The 19,776-nt window shown below is 34.3% G+C and overlaps 2 protein-coding genes across 2 annotated transcripts; one reads left to right on the top strand and one right to left on the bottom strand.

Annotated features, from left to right (window-relative positions):
• Positions 1–1,961: 1,961 nt before the first annotated feature.
• LOC110779662 (D-3-phosphoglycerate dehydrogenase 2, chloroplastic) lies at positions 1,962–10,659 on the top strand. Its single transcript, XM_056836838.1, has 3 exons — positions 1,962–2,760; positions 9,027–9,514; positions 9,602–10,659. Exons 1-3 carry the CDS (start codon positions 2,112–2,114, stop codon positions 10,367–10,369), a joined length of 1,905 nt encoding a protein of 634 aa, XP_056692816.1. The 5' UTR covers positions 1,962–2,111; the 3' UTR covers positions 10,370–10,659.
• Positions 10,660–10,772: 113 nt separating this feature from the next.
• On the bottom strand, positions 10,773–14,763 carry LOC110785206 (receptor-like protein kinase). The gene is made up of 2 exons (XM_021989641.2): positions 11,498–14,763; positions 10,773–11,315 (listed from the first exon to the last, which is right to left on the bottom strand). Exons 1-2 carry the CDS (start codon positions 14,481–14,483, stop codon positions 10,966–10,968), a joined length of 3,336 nt encoding a protein of 1,111 aa, XP_021845333.1. The 5' UTR covers positions 14,484–14,763; the 3' UTR covers positions 10,773–10,965.
• Between the last annotated feature and the right edge of the window lie 5,013 nt (positions 14,764–19,776).

The raw sequence follows: 19,776 nt of genomic DNA, 5'->3' as shown, positions 1-19,776 counted from the left end.
TTTTCAAATTTGAAAGGGAGAGAGGAGAAAGGTTAGTAGCAGATCGGGACTGGGAGTCCATTGAAGAAGGAGAAAGGGAAGTAGCAGATCGGTATTGGGCATCCATGGAAGAAGGAGAGAGGGAAGATAAAAGGGGTGAGTTAGGAGGAAGGTTAGTTGTGGGTTGGCATTTAAATATTTTTTAGGGTAGTTGATTAGATTAATTAGGAGTTAATTAGTTTAGTTAAGGAAAAAGTTAACGGAAAAGTTAACGGAGCTAACGGAAAATCGTCATTAAGGGCATCTTGTGTATTAAGTTTATAAATAATAGTATATAGTGTATTTGTTAAAAAGTGGAGGGCATTTGGTGAATTTCTGAAAGTCGAGGGGCATTTGGTGAATTTTGCAAAAATTCAGGGGTATTTCATGAAAAATCCGTAAATTCAAATAAAGTCCAATAAATTTCAATCACATTCAATAATAAGTCTACTATCTTATAAATAGGTCTAATCTAGTCCATTCAATTAAAACAAGATTAAATAGTTTAAAGAGAAGTATTTTAGGTATATAAAACGCATCATCAGCTTCCTTTGATCCAACTTTCCTACAACCTAGTCTAAACTTAAATATGATAGCTTCCTAGTTTTTCTTAGTACTCATACAATAATTCTTATTCTCGTATTCAATGTAACTTCATTTATTATTATTTTTATTTTCATTCGTAGATTTTTTTTTTTGAGGGAGTATTATTATTATTATTAATTTTTTTATTGTTATTATTATTATTATTGTTATAAAAAAGAAGCGAAATAAATTTCGTAGATATTGTACTACGTATGACTTATTATTAATAACTAGCTTTTGAGCCCGTTCATAGAACGGGCGGTTGGTGGTTGTTCAGATGTCTTTTGAAGCTTTAATTAGTGCGTACTTCTGATTTTTGGTAATATATGAATTAAATAGAGGTGTAATTTGGAGGTTGGAAAAATATATAAATTATATGTTGAATTAATATTGGATGTTAAAGGGATGGAGTGGAAGAGATTAATGTGTATATTAGACTATTAATAACTTGATGTTGAATAAGGAAAATGGAGTGGAAGAGGCATTAGAAGTTGTAAATCATATAAACAATAAAGAAAAATTGGAAAAAAAAACAAAAAATAAAATGATGGATGAAAGGAAAGATGTCACATGGCTTCTAATAATGAGATGTCACATGGCTTCTAATAATATATGGTGTTCCTTTTTAAATACTAGGTATAGATCTATCATATTATACTACACAAAGTTAACTCAAAATATTTAAAAGTTAAGCTTATATATGTAAAAGTTATCTATTTCTTCAGTGATAAATTTTTCATTTCAGTAAAATCATATTTCTCCAAAACCACTAATAATGTATAAAATTAATCATTTAATCATTTCTATCAATTGTTTTTTACTAATATAAAAGTTAATCAAAACTGGGTTAAAGTTACGAAAAAATGGGTAAAAGTTATCTTGGTGTACAATAAATTTATTGTACACCTTGTGCGCGCAAGACCTTTTAATTATACTATGACAGATATTAGGTGAAAAAATTGTCACTTCCCACTGAAATAAATTTCCGTCAAAACTTCCTTTTTTTCTTTTTTTATTCATTTATATGTTTTAATAATTTTTGATGGAAAATATTCAATATATATTTGACTAAAACTTTATTAATTTTCAAAATCTTTTGTACTCCATGCTACTTTATTTCAAAAATTATTTGGTACTCAAATATTTTATAAAAAAATAGTCAAATTATAATTTTGTAATATCTGTATATACGCGCAGAAGCTAATCTATTGCAAAATACTTGAGTCTTTCCTAATTAAAGTTAGAATATTCCCACTCCCTCGAGTTTTTAACCATCACCATTCTTTAATCCCACATGTGGACCCTCACCCCTCCTTAAAAAAAATATCCCCAAAATTAGATCTCTAAGAAGTTGGTGAATTAAAAAGAATTAAAAGCTCACCTTTCACCCCATTTAACTATTCAGAAATTCCCTCATTTCCCTTCATTTTATTTCTCCCCTCAAATCATACATTAGAGGGAAAAAAGATTAGCAAAAACAAAAAAAAACAAAAAAAAAAACAAAAAAAATGGCTACATCTGCTAAAACTTCATCAATCTTCTCAAGTGTAGCCCAAAATCAACCAAAAAAATTATCATTATTTCATGAAAATAATAATACAAGTCTCTGTTATTTTGTGAGAAAATCATCCTCAAAAAATTTGATTAACCTCTCCTTGAAAAAATCAAAGCATCTGAATAGCGTAGTAACAAAAAATGCCCTGAACACAAACACAATTGATTTATCGACGACAACCAAAGAGCCGTCGGTTGGTAGTAATGGGACAGGTGAGAAACAAACCCGTCCCATGATCCTGGTCTCCGAGAAGCTCGGAGAAGCAGGGCTCTCTGTTTTACGTGAGTTTGGTGATGTAGACTGTCTGTATGACCTTACTCCTGAGGATCTTTGCAACAAGATCACGCAGTACGATGCGTTGATTGTGAGAAGTGGGACGAAGGTGAACAGGGCGGTGTTTGAGGCGGCTAAGGGCGGCTTGAAAGTGGTGGGGCGTGCTGGTGTTGGGATTGACAATGTTGATCTGCAGGCCGCGACGGAGTATGGCAGTTTAGTGGTTAATGCACCCACGGCGAATACGATTGCCGCGGCGGAGCATGGGATTGCGTTGCTTACTTCTATGGCGAGGAATGTTGCTCAGGCTGATGCTTCTATGAAAGCTGGTATCAATAACATCACACCTTTTCTTTCTTTTTCTTCATTTCTTTCGTTTTTTTTATTTGTCGTTTGGTAATAAATCATTTTCGGGATGCAAATAATAACAACAACAACAATAATAATAATAATAGTTATAATACTCTCCCCGTATTTAATTAAAAAATACAGTTTGATCGGCACTTAATTTTAGGCATGTGAGTTAAATTTATTAAAATAAGATGAAAGTGAGATATTGAGTTATTATTTTATTATAAAAAATTGATAGTGCGTGAATTATTTAATAGAGTAAAAAGAGGATGTGATTAAGTTTAAGGACCAGAATATAATTAGAACTGAGGACTATAAAATGCAAAATAGAAAAAGTGTATCCTTTAATTAAATACGACTGATTATGAGAAATATATCTTTAATTTAAATACGGAGGGAGTAATAATAATAATAATAATAATCCTTCCTATTTCTTATGTAGCCATATGGAATATCTCAGTCAAAGGGTCAAAAATTGTTGACTATGATTATCCACTAATTAATACTTTCTCTAATCATTTTTACTCGTAACGTTTATCACTTTTACGTATGCTAATGCACAATTTTGATCATTAATATCTTTAATTCCCTTTAAGTTCATATTTTGAAAATACATATTAAGACAAATCTAAAAAGATCACACATGACTATGTTTTATCTTACGTATAAATCACCAACAATGATCAAAGTATAATAGGTGAATAAAGTAAAAATAACAAACGTTGCGATTATTAAAAATCAGAGTAAGTATATAAGGAAAAAAAATTATGTGAAATTTTGTTAGATTTATTTTGATATGTAGTCTTAAATAATTAATTATCATAAATTGTAATTTTAGGGGAGTAATGTTGTTAGAAGGGGAAAAAAATAATACGAGTAATGATAAAAACAAAATAAATTTGTCCCCGTCTAAATAACACAAAAACAAATTTGTTAAATGTGGTCCTTACTCCTTAGGCCTTTTCCATAAGTTTTCCTAAGAAAAAGGCATTTGTACAAGTATGATGGTAAGATATATTTTAAAGTGGTACTCAGCATCAAATTGGAAATTATTCAAAACTAGACATCGATGACTAAAGTTTCACTAAATGTGTGTGTTTCTAATTAATACGGAGTAATATTTTTTTTCCTCTTTATAGCTATGTTTAATACGAAGTATTGTCCTAAATCTCGTCAAAAATGTCCTCGAACAAATTTAAAAAGTTGGAATCTATCACATAATTTTTTGTTGATATTATAAAAAAGAAAAATTAACATATAATTATGTGTTGATTGCTATTACGGAGTATTCCGTACAAGGATGTATTACATGACTGAAAATTACACATTTAGCTTCTTAAACATGTCATTTAGATATATGTCATAGACTCATAATTGTTTAGTACTCCTATATTGGTAATTTTGGGCAAAATCTCTAATATATACCAACTCATTATTTGGACTTAACATAAAATGAGATTAGTGAAATAATTACTTATATGTTAATATATTCTGAAAATTTACTATGTTACTCCTCTTAACCGACAATATTTACAAGTTTTCACTCAATTTTTCTTACTTGATTCGTTTTTATACACTCACCCACCTTTTACACATTTGTCTTACTTTATCCACATTTAATCATATTTATCCACATTTTTTTACAAATTCTTCCTCTTTTATCTTAATATTTCATGCAAATAGTAAATGTAAAAATCATATGAAATGAATGTATAATATATAATATAAGATAAGTTCAAAGCCAATAAGATAAGAGAATATCATATACTTCCTCCGTTTCGAAAATATCGCACCATGGTTGACTTTTACTTCTCTAATCATTACTTTGACTCTTAATACCTCAAATCATGTGCAAGTAAAAATTATAAAAAATTAATATTTAGAATATATATATATATCGATTCGAGTCTAAAATTTCCTTATGTACGAATCACAAAAAATGCTCAAAATCGTAGTGTGAATAGTGTAAAAAATAAATGGTGCGATATTTCCGAAACGGAGGAAGTAAATGAAATACATTCAGGTGAAAGAGAACACACCATGGGTTTGTTGCTTTGCCACATGGCTTAAATAGAAAATTTTCTCACATGCATTCTTTTTTTTTATCTCTCTCCTTATTGACCCATTTTTAGTGCCGCATTTAGAAATAATATTAGTGAGAGTTTCCTAAATTAGTAAATTCAAGTGGGGTCAATTGACCCCATATTTTACCAATTGGCTCTGTCATTACCTATTTTATTTACTTATAAACATAATTTATACCCAAATTTTAATAAAGTAAAATACTTCATGTGATTTATGGAACAATAAAAAAGGACGAAAGCAAGTTATCCGAAAAAGAATTGAAACATCTCCCATGAAAAAGGAAAGAAAAATCAACAACTAGACTTGGTTGGAAAAAAAGGAATTATAAAGGGCAGTTTTATGTTATTATATGTGGATCAACTCCTTTATTTTAGGTACCCCCATTAGGAATGGCAATGGATCGGACTCGGATCGGACCCTATAGGATCCGAATCCGATCCGATTCATAAACGGACCTAAAATTTAGGTCCGAATCCGAGTCCGACTCCGAATAGACATCCTCTGAGTCCGACTCCGAATGTATATTTGGAGATCCAGATCCGAGTCCGCGTCCGACTTAAATCGGACCTCCATACCGAGTCCAAAATTTCAGCCTCAACTTAAACAAACAAAAAATAAAGCGAACTCATGTAGATCCCAGATCCAGCAATATACGAATTGGGGTAAATCCAGTACTACAAAGTGAAGTAATTCAAGTAATAAAAACTTGAATCTTTTATTAATGATAATAAATACAAGTATGTTGCTACTTTATATACGAGGTAAAATCAAATTTGTATGAGTTGATTTAGTAATATATAAAGCATAATATTTTATTAAGTAACAAATTGTAAAGAGTTTGAATATGAAACTGAACAAAATAATCGCACCCCAAAAATCTGACATGAACCACCGCCCGCCGCTTCTCGTCTTGAATCAATCTATACTTCTACCTGACAATATGTTCGCGGCCTCGAGACAACGGAGATGTTTTTCTTCACCGTATTGTGAGTTTTTGGGTTTTGTTTCATAAAAGATGAGAGAGATTATCTTTTTCAAAATTTGTTGAATTTTAAGTGAAATATTCAGAGAGAATAAAGAGGAGAAAATGTTGAATATGATAAAATGTTGAAGATGATCTGTAACTCCATACAAACTTGAGGAGGGAGAAAGGAGATGAGGGAGAAAGATAGAAAAGTTGAAGAAAAGCGGCAGAATACATAGAAATAAATTAGGGTTAAGTTATTTATACCATACATGTGATATGTTTTGAACGCGGGTCGGAGTCGGGTCGGAGTCGGTTCGGATGCTGTCCAGGCTCCGAATCCGATCCGACTCCTATTCGGATTCGGAGTTTTTTTTATCGGATACGGACTCGGATTTTATTTTTTCGGACTTGGATCGGACTTTTTTCAACGGATCGGATCGGACTCGGATCGGACTCGGACTGAATTGCCATCCCTAACCCCCATCCCTTCAAAAGAAAAGAAAAGAAAAAGGTAACCCCGTTATACTGTTATAGCAGTATTTTTTTTCGTTTCAAACTAGTTACAATATTATTTTTTTCACTATTCGTATAATCTACTTTGATTATTTTTAATGATTTATATTTTTACTCTTATTATACTTGTATTAGTGTATATTTTGAGAAAATTAAGTTTTTTAAAATTTACCTTTCGATTATTAGAGATATTAATTTGTGGGCCATTTTATTGCGTTGGTTTATACTAACTTAACTTTAAAATGAAAACGAATACTTATGCACATAATACAAAAATTATAGAACCGGAGATTTAGACTCATCCGATAGGAAATAAGTGAGACTGAGACTGAGACCCACAACAAGGAAATTGCTAGAATGCTTCGCTCGCTTCATTCATCACTAAGGTTTCGTTTAATAGGGTGTAAAATATTGTTTCGAAAAATAACTTTCCTCTATTATCAATTTTACATTGTTTGATTTGCAAATGAGTGTAAAACCATTTTCCCTTCAAAATGAAGGGAAAACTGTTCTCCTTCCTTTTTCTTATCTCTTGTATACTCCTCTCACTACTTGCTTTCTTTCCCTTTTATTTTCCTTGTGTTTCATAAACATGGAACTAATTTTGAAATTTTACATTGTAAATTATTTTCCATGAAAATCATTTTGAAAATGTTTTAAATCCAATCAAATGGAGTCTAATCGGTTTTGTTCACCACTAATGAGTTATTCTCATAGCATAATAATGGCTAGTGTGGCCCTTTCTTATTTTTGGTCGAAAAATGTGGCCCATCAGCTATCAAGTTGTGTGTAACATTGAACTAAAGCAGTATTGTTGTTCTGTAGACTGAATATGGTGGTTAGATCTTAAATTTGGAGGCACGAGGAAAACTAGATCTTGTCAGTTTTTAATTATTGTGCTGCTCCTACTTGTTTTCTGTATCTAGTCATCCCAGCAGTAACAGTTTCACTATTACACCATTTATATACTCCTATTAATTTTAGGACAAATTGTTTTTTACCAACTAAAAAAATCAAAACATTATTTTTTATCATTTAAAAAACTAAAACTTGTATTTTACCACCTAAAAAAAAGTTTAAAACTTATTTTTTATTACCTGAAAATTGAAAAATAAATTAAAATGTCAAGGGGGCACCACAATAACGGTAATATTTCTAATATATTCTATTTTTCTACTATTTCATGTACTTAACTATTTTCTCTTACCCCGTTTTCTTATTTTTCATGAATTCACATAATTTTTCACCACCTGACAAAAATTAATGAAAGTATAGAGAGAAAGGTAAAAAAGTTCTTCCCGGTTGAAATCGGGGAGGAGATTAAGAAAATTGAAATCTTGGTTTGTTTGGGTATATGTGTAATAATTGGTTGTAAGAATAATGATAAGACGAATCTAACAAGATCCCACATGAATATGTTTTTCCTAAAGTATAGTTCATAAAAATAAACAAAATAAATTATGTGAATAGTGAAAAAACAAAGTGTTGCACCGCAACTATTTTAAATCGGTGGAAGTATTTCTTATGTCACGTACTTTTAAATTTAGGAGGTGAATTGATGACAAACTAAGTTTTGTATGGGCTTATGTTCCACTTATCTCCGCATGGTATAAGCTATTTTTTTTTTGTAACGGCTATAAAAATATACAAAATAATTTACAATATATATATATATATATATATATATATATATATATATATATATATATATATATATATTTTTTTTTTAACTTAACCGGTCGGCAAAAATTTAAAAGTCGGAAAAAACTCTATTTAAGTGAAACTAAAATTCAGCAAAAAATGTTACAAATAAGGTTTCTTCTCGCAATTATTTTTGAAAGGTGGTTTTCACATTTTTTTAAAAAAACGTGTTTTTTGACAAATTTTGGGATGACATATGCATAGTCAACACCTTAAAACCGAGTGAACTGTCAAAATTCGACAAAAGTTGGTCTCTCACATAAAAATGCATAAATTACGTTTCTCCTCGCAATTTTATTTAAGGTAGTTTCTTGCAAAATCACTCATTTAAAAGGTGGTTTTTGTCAATTTTACCTAATTTTTTATTAATGTATAATTGTACTTCGTATTTAATTATGGTCAAACTAGTCTCTGACAAGTCAAGTGTGTTAAATCACCTATTGCAAGTAGGGGTGTGCAAAAAGTTAGGGTACCCTAATCAAAATCAGAACCTTTAAGGAACCCGCGGTTCTAGATAACAAAATTGGGAATTACAACAAGTTCTGGTTCCCAAATTTTCAGAATAGGTATCTCGTAAACACGAATGACGTACCCTAAATAAGGGATGGGCCATAAAAAAATGCTTCATGTGCCCAAAGTATAAAACAATCGAAGCTAATTTTTGGAAAATAAAAATATTGAATTACAATTTAAGGCCAAACAATAAAACAATGAAAGCCCAAACCATAAAATAGACTATTTTCCAATAAATTACCAATAATTTATTTAATTTTTTGAAATGGCAAGGTACCATAAATCGAAACCTCTAGGAACAAGTTAAGGTTCTCATTTTGAGGAACCCGTTGCAACAGGTTCCGATTTCGGTTCCATTTTAAGGAACCTGTTGCAACAGGTTGGGTTCCTAAAATTTTGACATGATACCTTATTGTATGACACGGAGTAGGTTGTTTCTTAAAAGAAATGATGATGAATGTGCAGGGAAATGGGGAAGAAGCAAGTATGTAGGAGTGTCTCTGGTGGGGAAGACTTTGGCTATAATGGGATTTGGGAAGGTAGGATCAGAAGTTGCTAGAAGAGCTAAAGGACTGGGAATGCATGTGATTGCTCATGATCCTTATGCTCCGGCAGACAGAGCACGTGCAGTTGGTGTTGAATTGGTTTCTTTCGACCAGGCCATCTCCACTGCTGACTTTGTCTCCTTACATATGCCTCTTACTCCGGCAACTAAGAAAGTCTTCAATGACACCACCTTTTCTAAGATGAAGAAAGGTGTACGCCTCGTTAATGTTGCTAGGGGTGGTGTTATTGACGAAGATGCTTTGATTAGGGCTCTCGACACTGGCATTGTTGCCCAGGCAGCACTTGATGTTTTCTCAGAGGAACCCCCTTCTAAGGATAGCAAATTGGTACAGCATCAAAACGTCACTGTCACACCTCATCTTGGAGCCAGTACCAAAGAAGCTCAGGTTTATTAATTACTCTTTTTTTTTTGTAACCAATCCAGATTCCAGTTTCACACTTGATTAATTCTTTACCTGAAATTAATTCATCAGGAAGGAGTGGCTATTGAGATAGCAGAGGCTGTTACTGGAGCATTGAAAGGTGAACTCTCTGCAACTGCAGTCAACGCGCCAATGGTACCTGCTGAGGTTTTATCAGAACTAGCTCCTTATATCCAGTTAGCTGAGAAGCTAGGCAGACTAGCAGTACAGTTGGTGGCTGGAGGAAGCGGTATCCAGACAATCAAAGTGTCTTACAGATCAGCAAGAGGCCCAGATGACCTTGATACTAGACTCCTCAGAGCAATGATCACCAAAGGTATCATTGAACCCATCTCTGATATGCACATCAACCTTGTCAATGCAGACTTCACTGCCAAACAGAAGGGTCTTCGAATTACTGAGGAGCGAGTTTCTGCAGACTCATCTCATGAGAATCCAATCCACTCACTCCAAATTCAGATCCCAAATGTACAGTCCAAATTCGAGAGTACCATCTCGGAAAAGGGGGATATAAGCATCGAAGGAAAAGTTAAGGACGGGATTCCCCATTTGACCCGTGTTGGGTCTTTTGCTGTGGATGTAAGTCTTGAAGGGAACATTATCCTTTGCAGGCAGGTTGATCAACCAGGCATGATTGGCAAAGTAGGGAACATTCTAGCTGATAATAATGTCAATGTTAACTTTATGAGTGTTGGGAGGACTAGTAAGAAGCACAAGGCTATAATGGCAATTGGTGTCGATGAAGAACCTCAAGAGGATGCCCTCAGCAAGATTGGACAAGTTCAGGCAGTCGAAGAGTTTGTGTTCCTAAAACTCTAGGAAACTTCAACCGTACATGCAGGAACAGATTCTAAAATAAAGGCTGGCTTCTGACATTCAGACCAACCCTGCTTTGCATATGCAAAGCCACCTCAGGGTTTTACTCCCTATATTTATATATTGGTAACAGTATTTCAGGAACTAGTGCCCCTTAGCCCCCCACCCCAACAGAAAAAAAAACGGTTTGATATATGATCTCGAGTTGAAAGCAACTTCATAAATATATGTAAGAACGTAAGGTCCTTGTTTGATTACAATATTAATGCAGCAAGTGAGTTTGGTTTGAATAAGTTCTCTGTTAAGATGACATTAAGTTTAATATGTTTTCTTTTAAACCAAAGTAGTATGTGCTGAAATAGAATGAATGGAGGGTTTACACCACTAAACAAAGAAGCAAGGTAGATGCATAATTGTGCATCGACGAGTAACAACACTAGCAAGTCATCATATATAAGATCAAACAAGAGTTGAGCTTTTCTTCTATGACAATAGTGGTCAACATAGGATGCATGAAATAAACAGAAGGGTGGGATCTACATTGTAGTCCAAAACAACATAGGAAATTAAGTTAGAAGAGAGAAACCTGAGAGAATCTTCTAAGATCTCTTCCCTCTTGCAGCAGGATTGATGTCCTCTAACTGCTTCACAACACCTCTCATGGTCGGTCTTTTGCCCGGTTCCCTTTCTGTGCATCTCAGAGCTATGGAAAGTACGTCAAGTACTTGTTCCATGATCTTTGAATCTAGATATTCCTCCCGTAGAGTTTCATCAATCACATGATCGTTTGGCTCAGAACACTCCAAAGCTGACCTGACCCATCCGACTAAATCCATCCCCTCAGGAAATGATGCATCTACTGCTTTCTTTCTGGTTAACAGTTCAAGCATTACCACCCCATAGCTATATACATCTGACTGATTACTCCTTTTTGTTGCAAAGGCATTTTCTGCAGAAGAAGTATGGTAAACAAGTTCTATTTTTTAGCTCACGTATTTGCTTAAAAATTTATAAAATAAAATAACTTATTTCAGATAAATATAAATTGCAGCTTCTATCTATAACGAGCAACATGATAACCAGTCCAATATATAAAGGAGGAAAAGCAGCAGACTAGACTAGAAGCGGTACCTGGTGCAATATAGCCGGTTGTTCCAGGAACTGCAAGAGATTGTGCTGAAATTGGTGATTGATCTAAAAGCTTAGCAATGCCAAAGTCTGAGATGTGAGGCTCCATATCAGAGTCCAAGAGTATGTTTTCAGGTTTAATATCACGGTGTATGATAGCAGGAATACAATCAAAATGGAGGTATGCCAATCCTTGGGCCATTCCAAGAGCTATTTTGTATCGAACATCCCATGGAGGATCTGTCTGCTGTAGAACATCACGAAGGCTTCCATTTTCCATGTAATCATACAGTATCAGTCCATAACCCTTCCTCAACCAAAAACCTTCCAATTTGACTAAATTTCTATGCCTGATCTTCCCTAGTGTCTGCACTTCTCTAATCATACTCTCATTTGAACCACCAAAATCAAGCTTCTTGACAGCATATATTTTTTCTGGACCCAAGGAGGCTTTGTAGACAGTTCCATGAGCTCCTCTCCCGATGATGTATTTTTCATTCAGATTTTCAGTAGCCTCCATTATTTTGTTGAGCAGGAAGGACGTACCTTCCTGATTTGACAATTCAACATCTTCTTTCTGTCCTCCTCCTCGGCCTCTGACACAGATAAAGTAAACGAAAAGGGCAAGAAGCACAACAAAAAGAGATGACCCAAGAGCTATTATTGCAATGTGAATACTGTCAAAGCCACTCCTATGATTTTTACTCCCTATCCCATCATCACATGATGGCATAATGTATCTTTGTGCTGTACAGTTAGAATCAGTGACATGAGAGCAGTCAACACAAAGTTGAGAATTTCCGAAGAACGATGATGGTGATTTATTCAACAGGTTCATTAGTGTGGAGGGTATCGGACCAGAGAACAAATTGTATGAGACATCAACCTCAACCAAAGAAGGTATATTACCAAGAGTTGACAAGGATCCTGATAAATTGTTGTGAGACACATCCAGCTGCTGTAGATTGGCCAATGCCCCCAGACTAGAAGGCAATTCACCAGTTAGCTTATTGTTACTAAGATTCAAAGCGTATTTTAAATTCGTCAACAAACCAATTGTAGAAGGAATTTCTCCTTGTAATAGATTGCCACCAAGTTGAAGTTCTGAGAGCATTTGGAGTTCGGATAAAAATGAAGGAACATCTCCACTAAGACTGTTCTCTCTTAGATTCAAGGTAGATAAGAGTGTCCAGCTTCTAAGAGTTGATGGAATAGATCCATTCAAGGAATTGAAAGCCATATCAAACTGAAGCAAATTATTCCAATTCCCAAGTTGAGGTGGCAATGGTCCTCCTAAACAATTGCGAGATAGGTTTACTGCTTGAAGATTTGTCAAGTTTCCAAGCTCTGGTGGCAAAAATCCAGTAAGGTTGTTCAATGACAAATTGATTGCGGTGATATTACGACAGTTCCCAAGGCTCGGCGGCACTTTCCCACGAATATTATTTTCACTCAAGTCCATAAAAAGGAGGTTGTGATTCTCGGAAAATTCAGGTAGCATTCCTGTGAGCTTATTTTGATTAAGTCTCAACCTAGTCAAACTTGAGCAACTTCCAATGTCAGGAGGTACACCACCACTAAGCATATTTTGACCCATGTTAAGAACCTTGAGCTGTTTACCAAAACAAAGGTGAGGAGGAATTTCGCCACTGAATTTGTTGTTTGTGAATTCAACCTGCACCAAACTACTATTGATCCCCAAACCTCGTGGTATGACCCCGGAAAAATGGTTCTCATGTAAAGAGATATTCTTGAGGTTCATCAGCTCTGTCAGTTCCTGAGGCAGCTCTCCTGATAAGCTGTTACCATAAATCATAACATGCTCAAGGGTCTGAATTTTCCAAATGCTGAGTGGAAACTCTCCTGTGAGTCGATTATTAAATAATTCAAGGTTGCTTAATTTACTTAGAAACCCAAGTTCAGTTGGAATCTCACCCACAAGTTTGTTCTCTTTGAGGTGTAACTTGGTCAAAGATTCGCAGTTCCCAAGTTCTGGCGGTATCTTCCCTGACAGAAAGTTCTCTGAAAGGTAAAGTTCAGAAAGCTTGGAAAGCCGACCTAATGAAGCTGGGATGTTTCCTGTCAAGTGGTTATTCACTACAGAAAACAGCTCCATATTGCTGCAGTTACCCAAACCATGAGGAATAACACCACCAAATTTATTAAACGACAAAACAATTCCTTGCAAATTCTCACAGCTACCTGAACCTGAACCTATAGGAATGGAACCTTCCAAGCTGTTTGAGCTGACATCTAGATAGCTCAAATTTTCAAGGTTATTTAGACTCTCAGGCAGTAAACCTACAAGTTGATTATCACTCAATAAGACTTCTGTAAGGGCGGTACAATCTCCTAAAGAAGAAGGTATTATTCCAGATAACTGATTTCCATAAAGATAAAGAGAAACAAGTTCACTGGCATTTCCTATATTGGAAGGAATTGAGCCCCTGAGCTGGTTATCACTCAGAAAGAGTGATTGCAAATGTGAAATCCCAAACAATGATTCCGGAATCCAGGATGTTAAAAAGTTGTTATACAAGCTAAGAACCCTCAACTTATGCAAATTTCCCAAGGTTTCAGGAATTTCACCACTCAAATGGTTGTTTGAAAGGTCCAAAGACCGAAGAAGACTACAATTGGAAATATCAGCAGGAATTGTACCGGAAATGTTGTTAAAACTAAGATCAATAGATTTCAAATGAGACAATTCACCAATTTCTGCACCTAAAACCCCGGAAATGCTAAAATTTGACAAGCTGAGAGAAACTACATGATGGGTTTTGTCACATTGAATACCAACCCATGAACATGGGCTAGAATTGGAAGAAACCCAGTTAAGTTTTACTGAATTAGGAACCACCCAGTTTGCAAAAAGTGAAGTTAAAGCATTTTCATCAGAAGTCAAAGAAAACGCGGTTTGAAATAAAACAGGAATAAAAAATAACATAAAAATGGTGCAACTGAAAGTGAAGTACCTAGCTTCTTCCATTGAAGATTTAAGTAGGAGAGAAATGAAGAGAAAATTACCAACTTTGCAGTGTGAAATGTTTGGAGATCATTTCAGTTTTGAAACATCAATGAAATTACCAACAAGTAACAATAGTACCAAAGCATTAAACCCAACCTAGTTGTTACCAAAGTTGAATCCGAAATCCCAATAGAATGAGGTGGGTTGCATATGGAAACAGGTAATAAGACATACCTAAAGGATTTACTGATTACTGAGTAGTGAAGAAAGGATTGAAAAAGATTTGTACTCCGTATAAATGAAAAATGAAAAATGAAAAATGAAAAACGAATAATGAATGTCAGGGCTTTTGAAGGGGACCGGGTATAGCTGTCAAAAACTGACCCGACCCGAGAAACCGACCTGAACCGACCTGTATTTTTAAGGACCCGATCCCGACCCGAGACCCGAAATTTTGTTAAAATAGGAAACCCGTAACCCGACCGTATCCAACCCGTTAAAACCGACGACCGATTTTGACCCGTTAATGCATGACCCGGACCCGAACCTGATACCCGACCGTAAAATGACCCGAACCCGATTCAACACCCGACCTGATGTTAACCCGAAACCGATTATAACCCGATGAAACCTGTTATTGACTAAATTCGCGACAACCCGTTATCTGAATTTACGCGACCTGTTGACAACCCGGTTTGTCATTGACCTAACTAAATAATAACTTAAATCAAGTTAATATATTTTTTATAATTACCTAATCTAGAACAAGTGAAAAGCGTTAAACCAAATTTAACTAAATTTATAAAAGTTAATTATAAGCTTAAAACTTGACTAATTCTGATAGCTATCGACCCGGTCTTAACCCGTGTTCTATAGTGAATCCGACCTGAATTTTAACCAACCCGGTAATTATCCGATTCGAACTTGACGCGACTCGTTAAGACCCGAACCCGTAATTGTACCCGATTAGAAAAAGACCCGACCCGAACTCGAACCGAACCCGACCTATACCGAAATGGAAAAATAACCCGACAAATTTTCAACCTGACCGAACCCGACCCGAACCCGATCTGCACCCGGTGATAAAATGACCCGACACGACCCGACCAGATCATGACCCGAGACCCGAGATGACCAGACTTAGACCCGACTTGAGTAACCATTTTGACAGCTCTAGGACCGGGGGATATTGTGTTTTTGGTAGTAGCAATTCCACGCGGTTTCAGCATTCAGTGACCACAGTCTTTATTATTGCGGCAAAGTTTGGTGTGAACATGTATGAACACAGTCACACTCACACACACAATATTTTGGCTTGACTACTAATCAGTCTACTGGCCTTATTTCTTTTGTTTATTTTACACTCGTGTGCTTGGTGTGTACATGTACGAGGTCGGCGAGGCGGCATGTTGTGATGTGTGAGCAAACACATCACAATGTTAAATATGTACCATTTATTTAAAAAAGAGTATCATTTCATTAAAAAAGAGTACCATTTTGTTAAACATAGTGCCATTTCGTTAAAAAGAGTATCATTTCATTAAAAACAGAGTACCATTTCGATCAAAAGATGTACCATTTCGATCAAAAGATGTACCATTTCATTGATTTTTTTTGCTGTTATGTTTTTACAAAAACATAACAGCCTACGATTTTGGCTTCCTCGTACATGTACTCCGTATTAACACATAGGTTCAACAATGAATTGATCCGAAAAAGTATTATCTTCACAGTCTCTTTGGTTTACAATGCCATTTTTACTACAGAGCTCTACATTTTAAATGGTAAATATTTCCATTTGGTCTCTTTATCTCCCCATAGACCCATTTTATTAACCCATGTACAAATTTTACACCGAGTTTTTAAAGTGAATTTTGGCTATGGGGGAAACAAAAAGGGACAGAGGGAGCTAAGCGACCAATTGGGAATATGTATGTCTCGAGTATGTTTTTTTTTTTTTGCATCTACTATGCACATTTGGATTGCTACAATTGTTGCTTCATATTCTGCTTCATTGTCGGAGGCTTTGAATTTGAATTTGAATTTGAATTTTAGGGCATATTCAAACACAATGCCCTATGGGGTGTCATTTTAATCCCAACTCTAGAGCCAGTAAATAATGTCGAACCATCTACTGATATGTTCCATGTTCCTAGGGGTTCCATGCACTTCTTCCTCATATGATGTCTCTGCTATGAAATTGGTTAAGGCATGTGCTTTTATCGCAGTCATGGGCTTGTAATCTATGGCATACATAGATAGTTCAACTGCTTATTTTAACAGTCTCGAAGTGTCTAGCCTATGTAATGATTTCTCTATTGGCTTATCTGTCAGGACCTGCACTTTATGAGAATCAAAATATGGTTTCAATTTTCTAGCTGCTATCATAATTGTGAATGTCATTTTTCAATCGAAAGATATCGATGTTGTGCTTCGCTCAGCACATGGATGACGAAGTATAGTGGCTGCTGAATAGGTTTTTCTCCAGGACTAAAGCAGTTGCTACTGTGTTTCTCGAGGACGGGACATATAGTTTTAGCACATCATTTGGCTCTAGTCTGACAATTGTTGAAGGCTCTTGAGGTGATTTTTACTAATGTGGATTTTTTATTTCTACTCTTCTCCCCATTTGAATTCTTTGCTCCTTTGAGCAGCTGGAAGAATGGAAGAGACTTGTTGATGAGTCTGACCAGAACATCTATTTTTCCGGTTAACTTTCCTCGAATCCACCCTCGAGGCTAGTTACTTCATCTCGTGTGTAGGTACATTCAATCCCATCAACTATTACAAACAAGGTCTTTCTCATCCATCGATTAAGCCTCATCCGAGCCTAGCTACTTGTTTCATTCCCGGAATAAGAGATATAAGAGAAACTCCAATGGTTGTAGCCAGGGAGTAGCTTGCAATTTATAAAAGTTTCAAGCTAATAGCTAGAGAATTGGAGTGGCCAAGCAAATTGGCTTAGTTAAGCCAATTTCTTGATAAATAGTTGTTAAAAATTGTCAAATAATTAATTGACAAGTGAGACCAATTTAAATGGCAAGCTAGTTGCTAGCCATTGGAGTACAAATTAGCTAGAAAATAAAATAGCTTGAAATCTTATATGGCATAACAAGCTAATTGTCAAATAAGTTTACCATTGGAGTTGATCCAAATGATATAAAACATGTATTGACAAACGTGAAAAATAGAAATTGGAACATCATTATGGAATAGATGGAGTAGTTGAACCATTTCCCAATTGATTTGTTTTTAATATATATATATATATATATATATATATATATATATATATATATATATATATATATATATATATATATATATATATATATATATATATATATATATATATATATATATATATATATATATATATATATACTAAAACATACACCAGGAATGACACATATCACTTCAAGGTGCAACATTTTCCCGCCAAAAACCCTTTTCCTAAAAAAAATCATACCCCTTCTGTTCCATAATGTTCCTCATGTTTACTATTCATATATGGTCAAAGTTTAAAATTTTTGACCGTAATTAATAGTAAAAATATTAACTTGTGGGATATCATTAGATTCATTTCAATATAAATTTTCTAAATATCATTTATTATAATTTTTATTAATGCAAAATTTAAACTATTAATGGTCAAAGTAGTGCATTGAAGACCGCAGATAATGGAAAAGTGAGGAACGTTATGGAACAGAGGGAGTATTTACTTTTTTTTTATATATATTTTAATTTTCTCTCATTTTGTATAAACTATTTAGGTATATGATTATAGAATATGATCGTATTAGACGGTTTTGGTAATATTTTAGTCAAATCGTCATATCAATAATAGAAAATATATTTACTCAATATTTTGGTCAAATTAACATAGTATGCATATCAAATATTTTGGTCAAACTATCATATTAAACATATAAAATATATTATACGTAGTAGGATGAACGTTGCGTATTAAATGAGTACGTTCACACATTAGCTTTAAAGGATAAATATTTGAGTTAAATATTTTTTAACCAAATTGGCAAATAATTGTTTCTGAATATCCACGTGGCTAATCTAATTGATTGCTACAGAGTCGCAATTTAAATGGTGGACTAGGGTGCACAATCCTCTACGTGCACCCTCTCCAAAACTATGTCGTTTTGCTTGTTTGTGAATTAAAAATAATAAAATAATAAAATTTATAAAAAACGAAATTAAACAACAACTCCAGATTGCTTGCACCCTAGATATTTGGAATCTAACAAAAAAACAACAACCAACAACCACATTTTTTAAATTCAAAAAAATTAATTAATAAAATGGTTGCAGATTTGTTACGCCCTAAATGTTTGGAAATCTAACAAACTAATCTCTATGCGTACATTACTCATCAGTATCCCATTCTCCCATGTTTTTCTCTCATATAGTGGTTACTGAAACAAATAAGAAAGTAAACGGCAATGGCAAGTTCAAGCTTTAAGGAACTAGATGATGTTCATGGAAATGGTGATTACGATGATACTGAAGATCAAACCGATGAATTTGTTGACAAAAACAAAGGTACTACTATTATAATTGCCTAGAGGTAAATTGGGCTTCCATAATATTTTCATCTCACAACGAACATTTACTGGATATATAAAGAACATAGCCTACTAAGAAAAAGAAAACCGTGTCATAATACTCTACATGTTACTATGGTAAATTTTGCTTCCATAATTTTCACATCACAACGAACATTTACTAGATATATAAAGAACATATCATACTAAGAAGAAGAACACCTTGTCATAAACTACGATGCAGGTTCATGTATAATGTATGGCAAGGTGTCATCTTATTGTTGCGTTTCATATTTTAGTAATACGTAGGATTTGTGTATTCCTATTTTAAGATTATAATGGTGTTATTATTGTGTGTATTCGTAGGATTTGAAGAAGCAGAAAATTCTGAACTATTACATTCAAGGGTGAAGAGTGACGAAGACGCTTACACATTATATAATGATTATGCGTTTAGGTAGGGGTTTGGAACTGGAAGGGTAAGAGATCTTTAAGAGCTGATAAAACAGTCAGGCAATGTTTCTTCCTTTGCTCGTATGCTGGTTTCAAGAATAAAGGTGGTGTTGAGCCCACAACATATAAGAAAACGAATTTTCGTACTAGTTGCAAGGCTAGTATTCAATTTGACGTTGGTAAAAAACCGACCTCTATATTGTTACCAAGCACAATATGATTTATAATCATGGAAGAGTTCCATTCAGCAAAAGACATTTTATAAGGTCACATAGGATAGTTACGGAAGAACAGTTAGCTAT

The sequence above is a fragment of the Spinacia oleracea genome, chromosome 2, assembly GCF_020520425.1.
Source record: "Spinacia oleracea cultivar Varoflay chromosome 2, BTI_SOV_V1, whole genome shotgun sequence".
Lineage (NCBI taxonomy): Eukaryota > Viridiplantae > Streptophyta > Magnoliopsida > Caryophyllales > Amaranthaceae > Spinacia > Spinacia oleracea.
This window is presented reverse-complemented; position numbering and strand designations above follow the sequence as displayed.